This window comes from Uranotaenia lowii, chromosome 2 (assembly GCF_029784155.1).
Source record: "Uranotaenia lowii strain MFRU-FL chromosome 2, ASM2978415v1, whole genome shotgun sequence".
NCBI classification, from domain to species: Eukaryota; Metazoa; Arthropoda; class Insecta; order Diptera; family Culicidae; genus Uranotaenia; species Uranotaenia lowii.
In genome coordinates this window covers 44885374-44899026 of record NC_073692.1, presented here as the reverse complement: position 1 = coordinate 44899026, position 13653 = coordinate 44885374, and the positions used below count along the sequence as shown (strand labels likewise).

The window sequence follows — 13653 nt, the reverse complement described above, 5'->3', positions numbered from 1 at the left end:
CTACTTTTAATGTTTTTTTGTTGTAAACTTTGAAATCGAATGCCCGAATTTTGAAAGGTTTTAATATAAAATAGCCCGGATTAGTCGTGCTCGGATAAGTGCAGAAAAATAAGCTTATATTTGAATCGTTTTTGATGTTCTGGTTTCAAATTTTAAGAAAATCCAAATTTGTTGCCTGTGGTGGGATTCTCGAACCTGTATCCTGTTTATTATTCTTGATTTTCAGTTCGGTTCATCATTAAGACAAAATCAGATTTGAATCTTGGTTTTGCATTGGAAACTAAAATTAGATTAATTTTCTATATTCAAAACTCAGCATACTGGAATATTGATAGTAAATATTTAAAATTACAAACCATTTTTAAGATTTCGATTTGAAATTTCTTAAAGGGTGATACGGTCAAAATTTGGGAAAACGCGTGTAAATCGGTGAAATCGTTTATTTAAAAAATCAAATTAAATTTCTTTTTCAAGTTTAATTAGTATGGGAGAGTGGGGAATCATGGGCCACTTTTTTTCGTTGTTCCATCACTTCTAAATTATAAATGATAAAATGAAAATTAAAAATGATATGGGTTTCCACATTTTCAAGGTATCATAAGGTAATTTTTTATAATTTTTAATAAGTTATTTTCCCCAAATTCTGACTGTTTGAAAAAAAAGCAATATTTTTTGGATTTTGAAAAATGGTGGGGAATCGTGGGTCACCAAATCCAAATTGACCAAATAACATGCAAAGTTTATGAGTTGGCCCAAAATTGTGATTTCCTAATTTATTTCGATGATGAAATAAAAAAGAGAGCTGTGTATGATCGCATCGATTCCAAAACCTGGCTTGCGAACGTTTTGCAAAATTTCTTATAAAGGATGGACAAAATATTTTTAATAGCTCTTCATTTTTCATAAGAAAACTTTGCAGATAGGTAAAACGTATTTTAAGTTCTGAATGTATATAAAAACATAAAAATATAGGTGATTCAAGATGTGTGGCCCACGATTCCCATCAAGCTATGATTTGCAAATTGATGGCATTTGTGTAAGACCCATTGATGTTTCATCAAAAATTCCTTTTCCACGTGAAAGATCATGACAAAACTAAGATCATAAGCGCATGAGCATATTTTTGTTAGGCACTTTAGGTTACCCATCGATGAAATTAGCGGGTATTTTTTTAATCATGTAAGTAAATTTTTCTAACTTTTTTAGCTTGATAAATGATACGTATTTCAGTCAACAACATATAGACATATATGTTCACGCAAAGCGACGACGATGAAAGTTGGTTTGAGATTTTTATCTCAACACACATCTGAGAGATTAAAAGTGGCCCACGTTTCCCCATGGCCCACGATATCCCACTCTCCCCTATAAAAATCCTATGCTGCTTTTCAAGCCACAGATACAGATGGCTTGCCAAACCATGATATTTCTTCGCGAACTTTGACAGTTTCATGTTCTTGAAAATATCTGCTATCTTTCCCCTTCATTTTGCCGAATAAAAATCCTGTCCCGGAAGCTGCTTATAGTCGGCTTTGACGTAGGTTTCGTCGTCCATTATCACGCAGTCAAACTTCGTCAGCATCGTCGTGTACAGCCTCCGGGATCGCGCTTTGGCCGTCGTATTTTGTTTATCATCGTGATTTGGAGTCACTACCTTCTTGTAAGTCGATAGTCCGGCTCGTTTTCTGGCTCGATGCACGGTTGTAGACGATACACCCAGCTTATTTGCGGCATCTCGGAGAGAGAGGTTAGGGTTTCGCTTGAAACTACCGGCAACTCTCTTTGTCGTCTCAGCGACTTCCGGTTTTCGATTTCCCCCCGATCCAGACTTCCTGGCTGTCGACAAACGTTCTTCAAACAGTTTAATTACATTTGTAACGGTTGATTTGGCAAGTTTTAGCGATTTTGCCAGCTTTGCGTGCGAGTAGCTGGGATTTTCGCGATGCGCGAGCAAAATTTTGATACGCTGCTCTTCTTCCTTGGACGGCATTTTAACAACTGAAGAGTGAATTCCAAAATCAAAATAGGAGCAACATTCTACACACACACACCTTCAAAATGAGGGGTGTTCAAGTTTTTTAAATGCAAAATTGAAAGAAATACGTCAAGTTGATGTTGACCAAATTTTGACCGTATCACCCTTTATGCAGAATTGAAACTTAATCAAGTTTCATGACGATGCACAAGAATTAAAATATCAGAGTTTCCTCATTCTGAATTTTCATTCATATCCACTAGTTTAATTATGAATAAAAAAAAATTGATGAATAGAATGCAGAAACTCAAAGTTTCATAATTCAAAAAGGAGATTTCTGGTTAAGAATTTGTTATAAAATGCCTAGTTAGTTCATAATTTTTGAGAATTTCGGTTTGAAATTCAGATTCACAAAGCGATTTTAAATTAGAAATTCAGAATTTTTGTTCTGGTTCAAAAAACAGAATTCAGATTCGGAATTAAAATTTAAAATTGCCCAAAAAACACAAAACAGTTGATAGCCACTATTGTAAAATGAGATCTGAATCTATTTTCAAGATTGCGTTCTTTGAAAATTTTTAATTTTAATTTTTGTCACAATATATTAATAATTCGGTTAGTATTTTAACCCCCCCTCCCCTGAAGACTTTTTTCCAAGTAAAATTTTCAGTTTTTCAGTTTATGAAAAGAATTTTTCACAGTATCGGAAAACTACTTAATCTAAGGGTGCCAGATGGCCTGGTTTTATACGGGTTTGCCCGGATATTTAAAACAAAATTTGGGGACAGTCCGGCCCGGCCCGGTTGCCCGGCTTTCAATGAAAAAAAATGCCCGGATTTTGTTCGGATTTATTCATTTTATATGGCAAATCAAGCAATAAAAAAAGCAATGGTGTTGCAAATTTTTTTTTATTAATGCCTTTAAAGCGAAATTTTTTAAGTAAGTTCCTTAAAAATGATTATGAAAGATTTTTTTTGGAAGCCTTAAATGCGATTTAAAATCTGTCGATGAATTTAGACGAAAAAATTTTTTTTCAATTTTTTTTTCTTGATTTATGTTGAGTAATTTCTGGGATTTAACAAAATTTGCTCGAATATTTCCAGGGTTTTGGTCGAAATCAAATGCTCGAATTTTGCCAGGTTTTTATTTAAAATTGCCCGGAATTTTCCGGCCCGGATACGTGCTAAAAAAATTCTGGCAACCTTAACTTAATCCCAAAAAGGTGGTTAAAAATAAATGTTAACAAACATGTCAGAAAATTGGCTCGCCTTTGGTGGAATTTTATCCTATATCACTCTAGGCCAAAAACATTTTATTTTACGACATAATATGACGTTCACATATTGAAACTAATTGTTAATTGTAAATTTCGAATTGTAATTCATTAACGAAACGAGATTTATGAGGTTTTGTTCTGATTTTCATTTTGTTGCCTTTTGCCAAACATATTATAATCAACATTGGTAACTCTCAGCATGCTTCATATACTTTAGCAAGGACATGTATATCAGCACCACCTCCTGGAGAAAGTTTATTACTAGAAGGAAATTTCAAGCATTGAGGTACTGAACATTCTTTCCATCAACCGTGGGTTCGCGTCTTAACTACGGAAGTTCGTGTTTACACTTGCATTTCTATGACCACGCAGAAAATTTTGTTTATGTTTTATTTTCAACATAGACATTTCAGCCTACTCCAACTTTTCTTCGTGTAGCAAAGTATGTTGCTATGGTTCTCAATTTGTGTTGTTTTCTGCCGAATGGAAAAAAGGTTCCGACTGACGGAGTATGCTAATAAATCTACAATTTGAGATTCTAATGTCATTTGAATTGGAACAATCATTGATGGAAATTTCACTTTTTGGACAATACTGAATATTTCATAAAAGAAATCATAAGTAGGCACGTTTGGTAAATGGAAATCAGCATTTCTCTAAAAATGAATAAAAAGGAACAAATTCTTCGTGTAGAATTAGCTCTCTTTAATACTTTTCGTTTAGGCACATCGTATTTTTAGAAAATTTCAAAACATGTTGAACCGATAAATCAAAATCATATTTTAAGTATAAAATTTATTAACGAAGTCAACTTACTTATCATGAAAGATATTATGAAAAAAAAATAGTAGATATATTGTCAGATCGGGACACAAAGTTTTGGTGATAATGAGCTTAACAGTTTTCGTCAGAAGCTTTCGAAATTTAGGCTAAGGCAACTTAGGTCTTCTCGATAGTATTTATTCATGTTCGTAAGAACTTTCCTCACATGGAGGCGCGTTTCATGTGTCCTTCAAGTTTCTAGGGAGTGAGGAATATTCCTACCACAGACAAACAGACAGGACACTCTTTTTTCATTCTTCGCAAAACGGATTTTAGCTAGGCAATGTCGCCACCAGATTGCACTGCGATTTTGTTTGTTTACTGTGACAACTCGAAACCTCATCAGTTTGGAAAAAGTGGAAAAATATTTTTTAAGAATGCTTTTTAAACCCGTATCCGGTGATATTTGGCGGAAAACTACAACAGATCGATTATGAAATGGCAATCGTTATTTGATTTATCAGTATCATCCTGAGCAGGAATGCAGTTAGTATTTAAATCCCGAAAATCAAATTCTTTAAATCATTCTTTCAGAAAAAGATGGAGACAAATGAAGCTCATTTTTTAAGTGTGACAGTTTAACTTGGACTTAGATGTTAAGTGGATGAATAAGCCGTAGTCGCTTAAATCCCGCAGAAAAGGACCTAGGTGTTATCTGTTACTTGATGTCGACAACCCCTTACCAAATGAGTAATCACTGAAGTAAAGTAAAAACTTCCCTCTTCTTGTGCAAAGCGTAAAGGATACTTAATGCTATTTTTCCTGGTCCAGATGCCCTTTAAACTTTCAAGGTTTGATTACACTGCTCACTGGTTCAACGTTGGAGTATTGATCAGCAGCATTAATGAGCAGCAACAGATTGAATAGATTTATGTACGGGATCTTACTTAATTTAGGAATAAAAAGTTTTGAACAAAATGTGAAAGTTTCAAATTGTGTAAGAATTGATAATTCTTTAGAAAATAACATGATAACTTCTTATCACAATCTTGAAATATTTGAATACTTGGCTTTTGAAAAAACTAATGAAGGAGTAATGAGAATAAAAAAATTTTCACACATGTAATCTTTGAATATCTGAAAAAATACCCTTTTTTTAAGAATTTCACAATGGTTTTAAAAACAATTAACAATTTAGTTTCACTTATGAACTTCTTCAATACAATTTACTTCACTACTTCACAACCTGACATAAGATTAGAGTAGTGCGTTGATGGTACCGTAATTTGTTTTTCTCGTAAGATGATTGTTATGGTATTGATAAAAAGTCGGATTTGTAGGGTCTTCCTGTATCTCCATGTTCCTGTTTTCCAGCCAAACTCAATCCGGTCATTTCACTCCTCTGCCCGACGTTGTTCCCTTCCTCCCCTTTTCCTCACTCCCTCTTCCGTCCACCGTGTTGCCAGTTTCTTCCCTCCATTCGGTCAGTCTCAATGTCTTTTCAATAACCAGGTGTGTCATTCGGATTCAACAATATCTTCATAAAAGGTACGATCCAATGTAGAACCCTACAGGATTGTTATTGGTGCTACACGAGGCCGAAATCCCGAAAATTTATTAACTATTGTATAACCGCCACTAAAAAAGATATTTCCAATCCCTCAGTTTATGTTGTGTCTTGGCAATAATCGAAGATCACGAAAAAGGGCTTTTGGCCGACGATTTTGTTCTGGTATTTTCCAATTATTTGTATCTGCAATACAAAATTGTTAGTTAAAATAACTTTAAAAACACTAACGATACATTGATGCATCCGATGCCAGAAAATTTGCTGTGAGGTTTTTTGGATTTTTTTCTATTCTGTTATTGTTCATTCAAGTTTCTGGAATCTCCGTATCACCTTCGGTCTCAAACAGGACACTTCTCAACTCCTAGATTTGTTGTAATTTGATCTTCAATGATTTGAACCTTCCTGATCAAACAAATTGTGAAGCAAATTTCAGAACAAATAAAAATTTTCTTTTGTTTACATTTTTTGGTAACATCATGATATCGTAGGCTACCTAGATTAGTTTTTGTGTACATAGCTGATTGGTAGGCAATACCACCGGTAGATGGCAGTGTAATCTCTTGCAAAAATTCTTATCAATTTTCTTCAGAGTGTCCTGTCTGTTTGTCTGTGTTCCTACTATTATTAATTTGATAATAGCCTATATAAAAAACGGTAGATCCAAAAGTGCAATATTGATGGCGCATGTGTTGCCCGAACATTTTAGTCAATAAACTTATTCATTAGCCGTAATCTCAAAAACTGCTTGATAGATTGCCACAAATGTTTGCACATGTAAACATTACATTACTGGGTAGTATCACTGAAAATTTCATCAACTTTCATCCATCCGCTCAGAAGTAGAGTGTCCATTTCCCGGCCGTTTTCTCATTCCCGGGAATCGGGAAATCTGGTTGCCTGTTTCCCGGGAATTCCCGGGATCCCGGGAAATATTCAAAAACATGTATGCATGCTATTCGATTCAAACCTGTAGTGCATACAAGCCCATAATTTGTTCAAAATGTACTCTTCATAATGTTTTTCAACTTATTTTTAATCAAATAACTCAACCTGTTTTCAACAATAATAAATTGAAAACAGTCAAATGAACAATAAAATAGCCTGAATAAGTCAAATGAAGAATTCATTCATGCAACTAGGGGTTAATAAAAAAAATTATCTTTTAGTTTGTTTGATTTTTCCAACCTTTTTTCGTTTTTCTGAACACTTTACATTACAAATTTGCTTTTCATATGAAGAAAGCGATGTGTCATTTATAAGTTTTCAAACAAATGCATAAATATTACTTTCAAGAAAATGCAATCTGCCGACCTGCTGCGTGATTTTTCATATGTTTTTCGAAGTGTTGTGGGTTTTCGTTCAATGAAAACGGTGAGGAAATACATATTATATTTTTAAACTTATCTATTTGAGAAATAAAAAATGCACCAAATGGCTCCAAAGCGTCTACTGCTTCAGGAATCGGAATATTCTCAATGAGTTTTGTATGACTTCATTTTCAAAAAGATCAATAAGAATAGTTCCGGAGGCTCTAAGGCTTTCCCAGAGTTATAATTTCATACATGTCGGGATTTCCCGGGAATGAACCTATGATTCCCAGGAATCGGGAATTCCCGAATTTTTGAAATTCCCGGGAATTCTCGACCGGGAAATCCCGGGACGGACACTCTACTCAGAAGTTATCAACAAATGAAAGTGTTGCATTTTTTTTTCGAATACAGTCGTTATTCGCGAGAATCAACAGAATTAGCCAAAACATTTAAAATCAAGTGAAGCTTGCTTCATTTAGAATTGGAATAAACTTTTGGATTTGGAAGTTATTGGCACCCACGTGTCGGGAAATTTTGTCAGCTTTACTTATGTATTTTTGACATTCCGCAAATCGACAGTACTTGCAAACAATCAACATGGAAGTCTCCGCTTGCGGAGATTGCAGGTTCAAGTCCTGCCGGTGAGCCGTTGTATCTTTTTCGAAAAATTCATGATATTTACGGCGTATGTTCTTTCGTTCTTTGATACCTCATGTTTCTCTAACTATTTTCATCACCTACGAAAATGTGATCACTTAATGCCGTTTTCGTTTTCTTCACTGGCGCGGGGCAAAACTTTTTCTGAATAAACAAACAAAATCGTCCCCAGGACGATGCAAATATATGGTTGCTATAGTCACCCTTATGCTTATCCCACAACACTGACAACTTCTACGGGTTGCACCCGCCTGGTTGAGGTTCAAACCTCGGTTCTAAATTGGTGACTTTTGGATTGATAAACGAACACAATGCCAGCAGTTAGAACAAAACGCATGGATAACCAAGGTCTCTAAATTACTAGGTTCTCTGACTTTTACAGTCAGTAGGCGTGGAGAGCGCGGTGATGTGAGGTGATCCTCGTTATCTTTGTTTACAAATTAGCAGTGTGCTAAAATGAAAAGGCAAGCTTAAAATCTCAACTGTCCTATGGACTTAAAGTAAACAAACGCAACGAAGCAATCAACACGGCTGATTCTGAAATTTGTGGATAACTAGGTTGCCACAGCTAATAAACGAAAACACTATAAGAAATTTCGGCATTCTTCAAAACTGTTATACATTTAAAAAAATTTAAAGGTTAAGGTTCCAAATTAATGATCAACTTTCTCGAAGACTGCAAGAAATTTGACATCTGTGAAAAAAATATTTTTCAAATTTTTCAAATTTAGTATATTTAGTATATAAGTTTTTCAAATGGTATGACGATTTTGTTGATCAAATTTTCTCATAAAATTTAAAAACTAATATTTTTCATCTTCACGTTCTGTTTTGATTGTAAATCAAATTTACCGATCTGAACCTTAACAACTTTATGAATTTTTAAAAAGTTTGTCACTTTTTAAATTCTGAAGATTTGTGTTCTGAAAACATTATCTTCTTGGAAGCCAATAGATAAGTCTAGTTTTTTAATAAGAAATACATTGTTTGTACCTTTCGTCCTTTACGGGATTCAATATTTTAATTAACGGCGAAAAAATATTCAGATCTCGAAATTTTAAACTAAAAAACCTTCTCATCAAATTAAATTCAATTCATGAACTGTGTATTATGAATAAATTTTCATAAGTCCAATAGTTTGAATTAATTTTTAATTCGAAATTTCAATTCTTATTCGTTTTCTGAACAATATTGATTTCAAATTTGTGGACTAGACTGCTCAGATTTATTTTCAAGCAAATTTCTAATTCAGAATAAAGAATATCATTTTGAAATAATTATTAATGACCTACCGGAAAAAGCAATTCATAGTTGTTATTTACAGACACGATTGCCATATCAATGGTAAAATGTCTTTGATAAAAATAATAATAATAATAGTGGTTATTTCAAGCTAAATTTGAAATTCTAAACCTCCTCTCCATGGACGGGTCCTTCATACGGGCCTGTTATGAACACATACATTTTAAGAACGTTTGGTTCATATTTCTAGAGCTAAGATCATCGTTGGTTGTGCTTGTGGATAACCTGTTGCTACACATAAAACAATGTTTAAAGTTTTTAGTAGATCTGTATGAAGTTTAGAAAAGAATGTGATGCATGAAATAAGGATAATGATTACCAGAAATAAGATATTTTAAAAAAGAGAAACAGAGCTTCTTCATTTTTTAATGAACTAATGTGAACAAACAAGCAAATGTTACTTCTTATAGCTACCGACTTCATGCAAATCAGCACCCTCATAATGCAAACGATTTTTTTACGATTTGTTGCCGCCAAATAGTGGGTTAAACGTTGGTCAATATGGTGGCGGCAGTTCTCCTTCATATATGCATGTGGTGTAGACGATGAAGATTTACCCAAGAAAAAAAAACCTTAACCAGTAGCAATGCGAATACTTATAACATGAAAATGGTTTTTATGCCAATTTCGGTGCAGGTCCGTTTTCGGTTCTCCGATGTTTTTGTTGCCACCGAAAGATTTCTTACACTTTATATGTAGCTAGAAGGAATGAGAGTGAATGGAAAAGTTTTTTCTTTGGTTGTAGGATTCGTTCATTCGTTCATACATATGGATGGACAACCGTCTGTGTCTCGGGTGGAAATTCATAGAGTGGAACTAATTTATGCTTGCAGAGCATCCCCCCACACCTCGTTATTTGGAGTCCCAGCCAAGAAGGCGTTCCGAAAATGACCCGAGTATTGCGTAGTTGTTGCTTATGGGTTGGTAGATAGAGAGATACCTTCTTCAAAAATCTGGGTCCATCCATAGGCTGGTGCCGTTCAAAAACAATGAAACCTATGAACTCAATTGCTTTGGCAAGCCAGTCTGATTTCCTACACTAATTTCTATTTCTATTATTTTGTTTTCGTTTCGCGTTGGCGTACATTTCTGCTGTTGCTGCAACACACAGTCTTGAGGAGGTGATACTGGAGAGGAATGAACTGCAGGAACTGCCGGACGCTTTGCAGCACCTGCTGGTCCATCTCCGAGCTCTGAATGTTGCCTACAATCAGCTGGACAAATTGCCCGACTTCATGGTAAATAACAACATGCGACCGGGGGGCCTTTTCGTAAGTGAAAATCCTATTTGAATACCAGCTTAAAGATGGAGCTTACAAAAATTATGTTTTCGTAACTTTTGCAGCAGCGAAATGATTCGCTCAGGAATGGCCACCGGAAGAACTCGCTGGAGGAGCACAAAATCGACTCCACACTCACCAAGGTTAACCTGCGCGGGAATCAACTCAAGGGGAGCATCATATTGGGCAACTATGGGGTAAGATATTAATCTTAATTATTGAAAATGAAAGTGAAAAAAAATCATCAACATTCAACTCCATAATTTATGATTCAAGACACAGGTTTCATTTACACAGGTCTAAAAAAGATAAAAACGACAAAAAATGACAAAAATGACAAAAATGACAAAAATGACAAAAATGACAAAAATGACAAAAATGACAAAAATGACAAAAATGACAAAAATGACAAAAATGACAAAAATGACAAAAATGACAAAAATGACAAAAATGACAAAAATGACAAAAATGACAAAAATGACAAAAATGACAAAAATGACAAAAATGACAAAAATGACAAAAATGACAAAAATGACAAAAATGACAAAAATGACAAAAATGACAAAAATGACAAAAATGACAAAAATGACAAAAATGACAAAAATGACAAAAATGACAAAAATGACAAAAATGACAAAAATGACAAAAATGACAAAAATGACAATAATGACAAAAATGACAAAAATGACAAAAATGACAAAAATGACAAAAATGACAAAAATGACAAAAATGACAAAAATGACAAAAATGACAAAAATGACAAAAATGACAAAAATGACAAAAATGACAAAAATGACAAAAATGACAAAAATGACAAAAATGACAAAAATGACAAAAATGACAAAAATGACAAAAATGACAAAAATGACAAAAATGACAAAAATGACAAAAATGACAAAAATGACAAAAATGACAAAAATGACAAAAATGACAAAAATGACAAAAATGACAAAAATGACAAAAATGACAAAAATGACAAAAATGACAAAAATGACAAAAATGACAAAAATGACAAAAATGACAAAAATGACAAAAATGACAAAAATGACAAAAATGACAAAAATGACAAAAATGACAAAAATGACAAAAATGACAAAAATGACCACTTGCAACTGCTATTGCCATGGCTTCATTCACCACCTTCATGAAGCTCTCTACTAGCCCGTTTTGTTGGGGAAAAAATGGTGTGTATGTATGTATGTATGTATGTAGTTGAACCCACCAGTGGCTGATAGGTCTTTCAACCCGAGGCGGTACGGGAAGTCTCGATCGCACATTCAAATATTGCTCATGCTTAACTCATCAACAATATTTGCAACACAACCAAGGGGTCCGTTACCACTGGCTTGGGGCAGGTTTGACTCATCTTACTCCCTTCAAACTGTTCGAAACAAATGAAGAATCCTGAAAAGGTACTTAAGTAACCTACTCATAATTCTAAATTTGCCGAGATACTCCGGCTGGCTTGAACCCACAATCCATTGTATATCAGTTTTCAGATCGTTCGATGCCCTGTCCAACCCCCCCAACATCCCCATTAATAGAGTTAAGCTATTTTCATTATTGAAATATAATAAAAAAATTGCACATTTTCAATATCTTACCTCGTACCATTTCAAAAGGATACTAGAACTTCTTCAATGAAAGGGTACTTATCTTACTTCCTAAATGGCTTCGTTTTCAATTTTTCAACTGATCCGCCTATTGTACCCATATATCTATTTGAATTTTGATCATTCCTTCAGTCAAATGTACTGATGAACCTTTAAGAAAAGCATGATCATTAAAACAGCATTTTTCCCGTAACTATATTCTCAAATAAGATAACATTCTCAAAACAAAGTAAAATGAAATAAAATTCCAAAATCATGACAGTCATTTTTGACAAATCTCTTTTGATTGAATTGAAGTGAAGTTTTAAATATTATTTTAACAGCTTGGCTATCTTAAAGATCAATTTATCGGTGAAAATTGAACTGAGTTTATAATGACATATAAAAAGTTGAAACTAGAGCAAGTTTTCTATTTGTTTGCACGAAAAAATAAACAAAAAATCATGGCTTCAAAAAAAGTTTAGAATATATGTATTCAGCAAACTCATTATAAATTCCTTACTTGTTTTCCGGATAAACATGTAAATTTCCAAATTCATTAGTTAATTGCATATTTAACAGATCAAATCTACAAATAATATTTACTAAAATGTATTTAAACAAAATTGTATACAAAGTTTTGAAGGCAATTCTGATTTTTCAAAGAACTTGCTAACCATTTGAAATTTAATGTTATAATTATCTTACTAGCCTCAATTTCATAGTTTTCAACAATCATTAGTTCATAAATATTGTTATTCACTTAAAATATAGTTCAGAAAAAAAACCCCCTGAAATAAGTTACTTCTAGAAAAAGAAAGAAGATTCGGAAACCTAGGAGACAAGTAAAGAAAGTACTCACGAATTTTTATAAATGTTTCTTGAGAGAACAAAGACCTTAGACGCAGAAGAAAATAAAATAAACACGAATACTTAGCTTTTGTACTGATACTGCTGATCAATGAACAAATTTGGTTTCAAGCTCCAAAAGTCCTTCAGGTATCCATTTGTCCATCGTTGGCTAATTCGACCGAGATGCTGCAACAAACACCCATGTACCGTTTGTTATAAATAGTCCGTTGAGAAGAAACTACGATCCGCCAACACTAGTTGACCGCTTGTTGGAATGACCGTAGTGGTTGGCGGTGCTTATGGCTCGGAAGAATATTCCGAAACTTGTTGGGATTCTTTATTAAGGATCTTCGGCACCGGCAAAATGATGATTATTCTTAATATTTTAAAATTTTCACTTTTGAAATTGACTTAAAATTTAACAGCTTGAAAAAAAAACACGTCATTCTTCAGGCGATGACTACTTCGATCGTTTTGTTGGGGAAAAAATGGTGTCGAAAAAATAGTTTTTATGCCCCGATCTGCACAATATTGCTCATACTCCTCACCGTTGAACGGAGGCCCATTGTCAGTTTTGATGGACTTTGAGAACCCTTCTCTTTCGAACACGATATCCAACACCTTCTTCGTGTACTCGAATGCAGTGGACTTCACAGGTTTAGTTATTGCATATCTAGATCTTAAGTCTATAATCACCAAGATGGATATCCCTCCAAATTTCATGTACGGTTCGTTGAAATCCATCGCTATGGTTTCCCACACAGCTTTTGGAGCAAATATCCGCTGCATAGGCGTATGTTTTTGAGGTTTACCATTAGCAGCACAATGCATACAGGATTCCACCCATCGTTCAGCATCGGCAGAAATTCCAGGCCACCAAACGCACTTACGTAAAATGCTTTTTAATTTAGCTGTTAATGGGTGACCAGAATGAGCTATTGCAAGGGTTTTCTCTCGTAGATCTTCAGGAACAACCACACATCCATTTTTCACAAGAATACTATCTTTGACAAATAAGTCATTTGAAACTGATTCGAACTTCTTCAAGTCTCTAGGCCAATCTCCAGATTCTAAAGA

General features: G+C 34.1%; 1 protein-coding gene across 1 annotated transcript in view; it reads left to right on the top strand.

Moving 5' to 3' along the window:
• LOC129748282 (protein phosphatase PHLPP-like protein) overlaps positions 1-13653 on the top strand; it is a 55289-nt gene that overhangs the window by 37319 nt on the left and 4317 nt on the right. Inside the window, 2 exon segments of the mRNA XM_055742823.1 lie at positions 9964-10123; positions 10198-10329. Of these exon segments, the coding sequence (XP_055598798.1) occupies positions 9964-10123; positions 10198-10329 (292 nt within the window).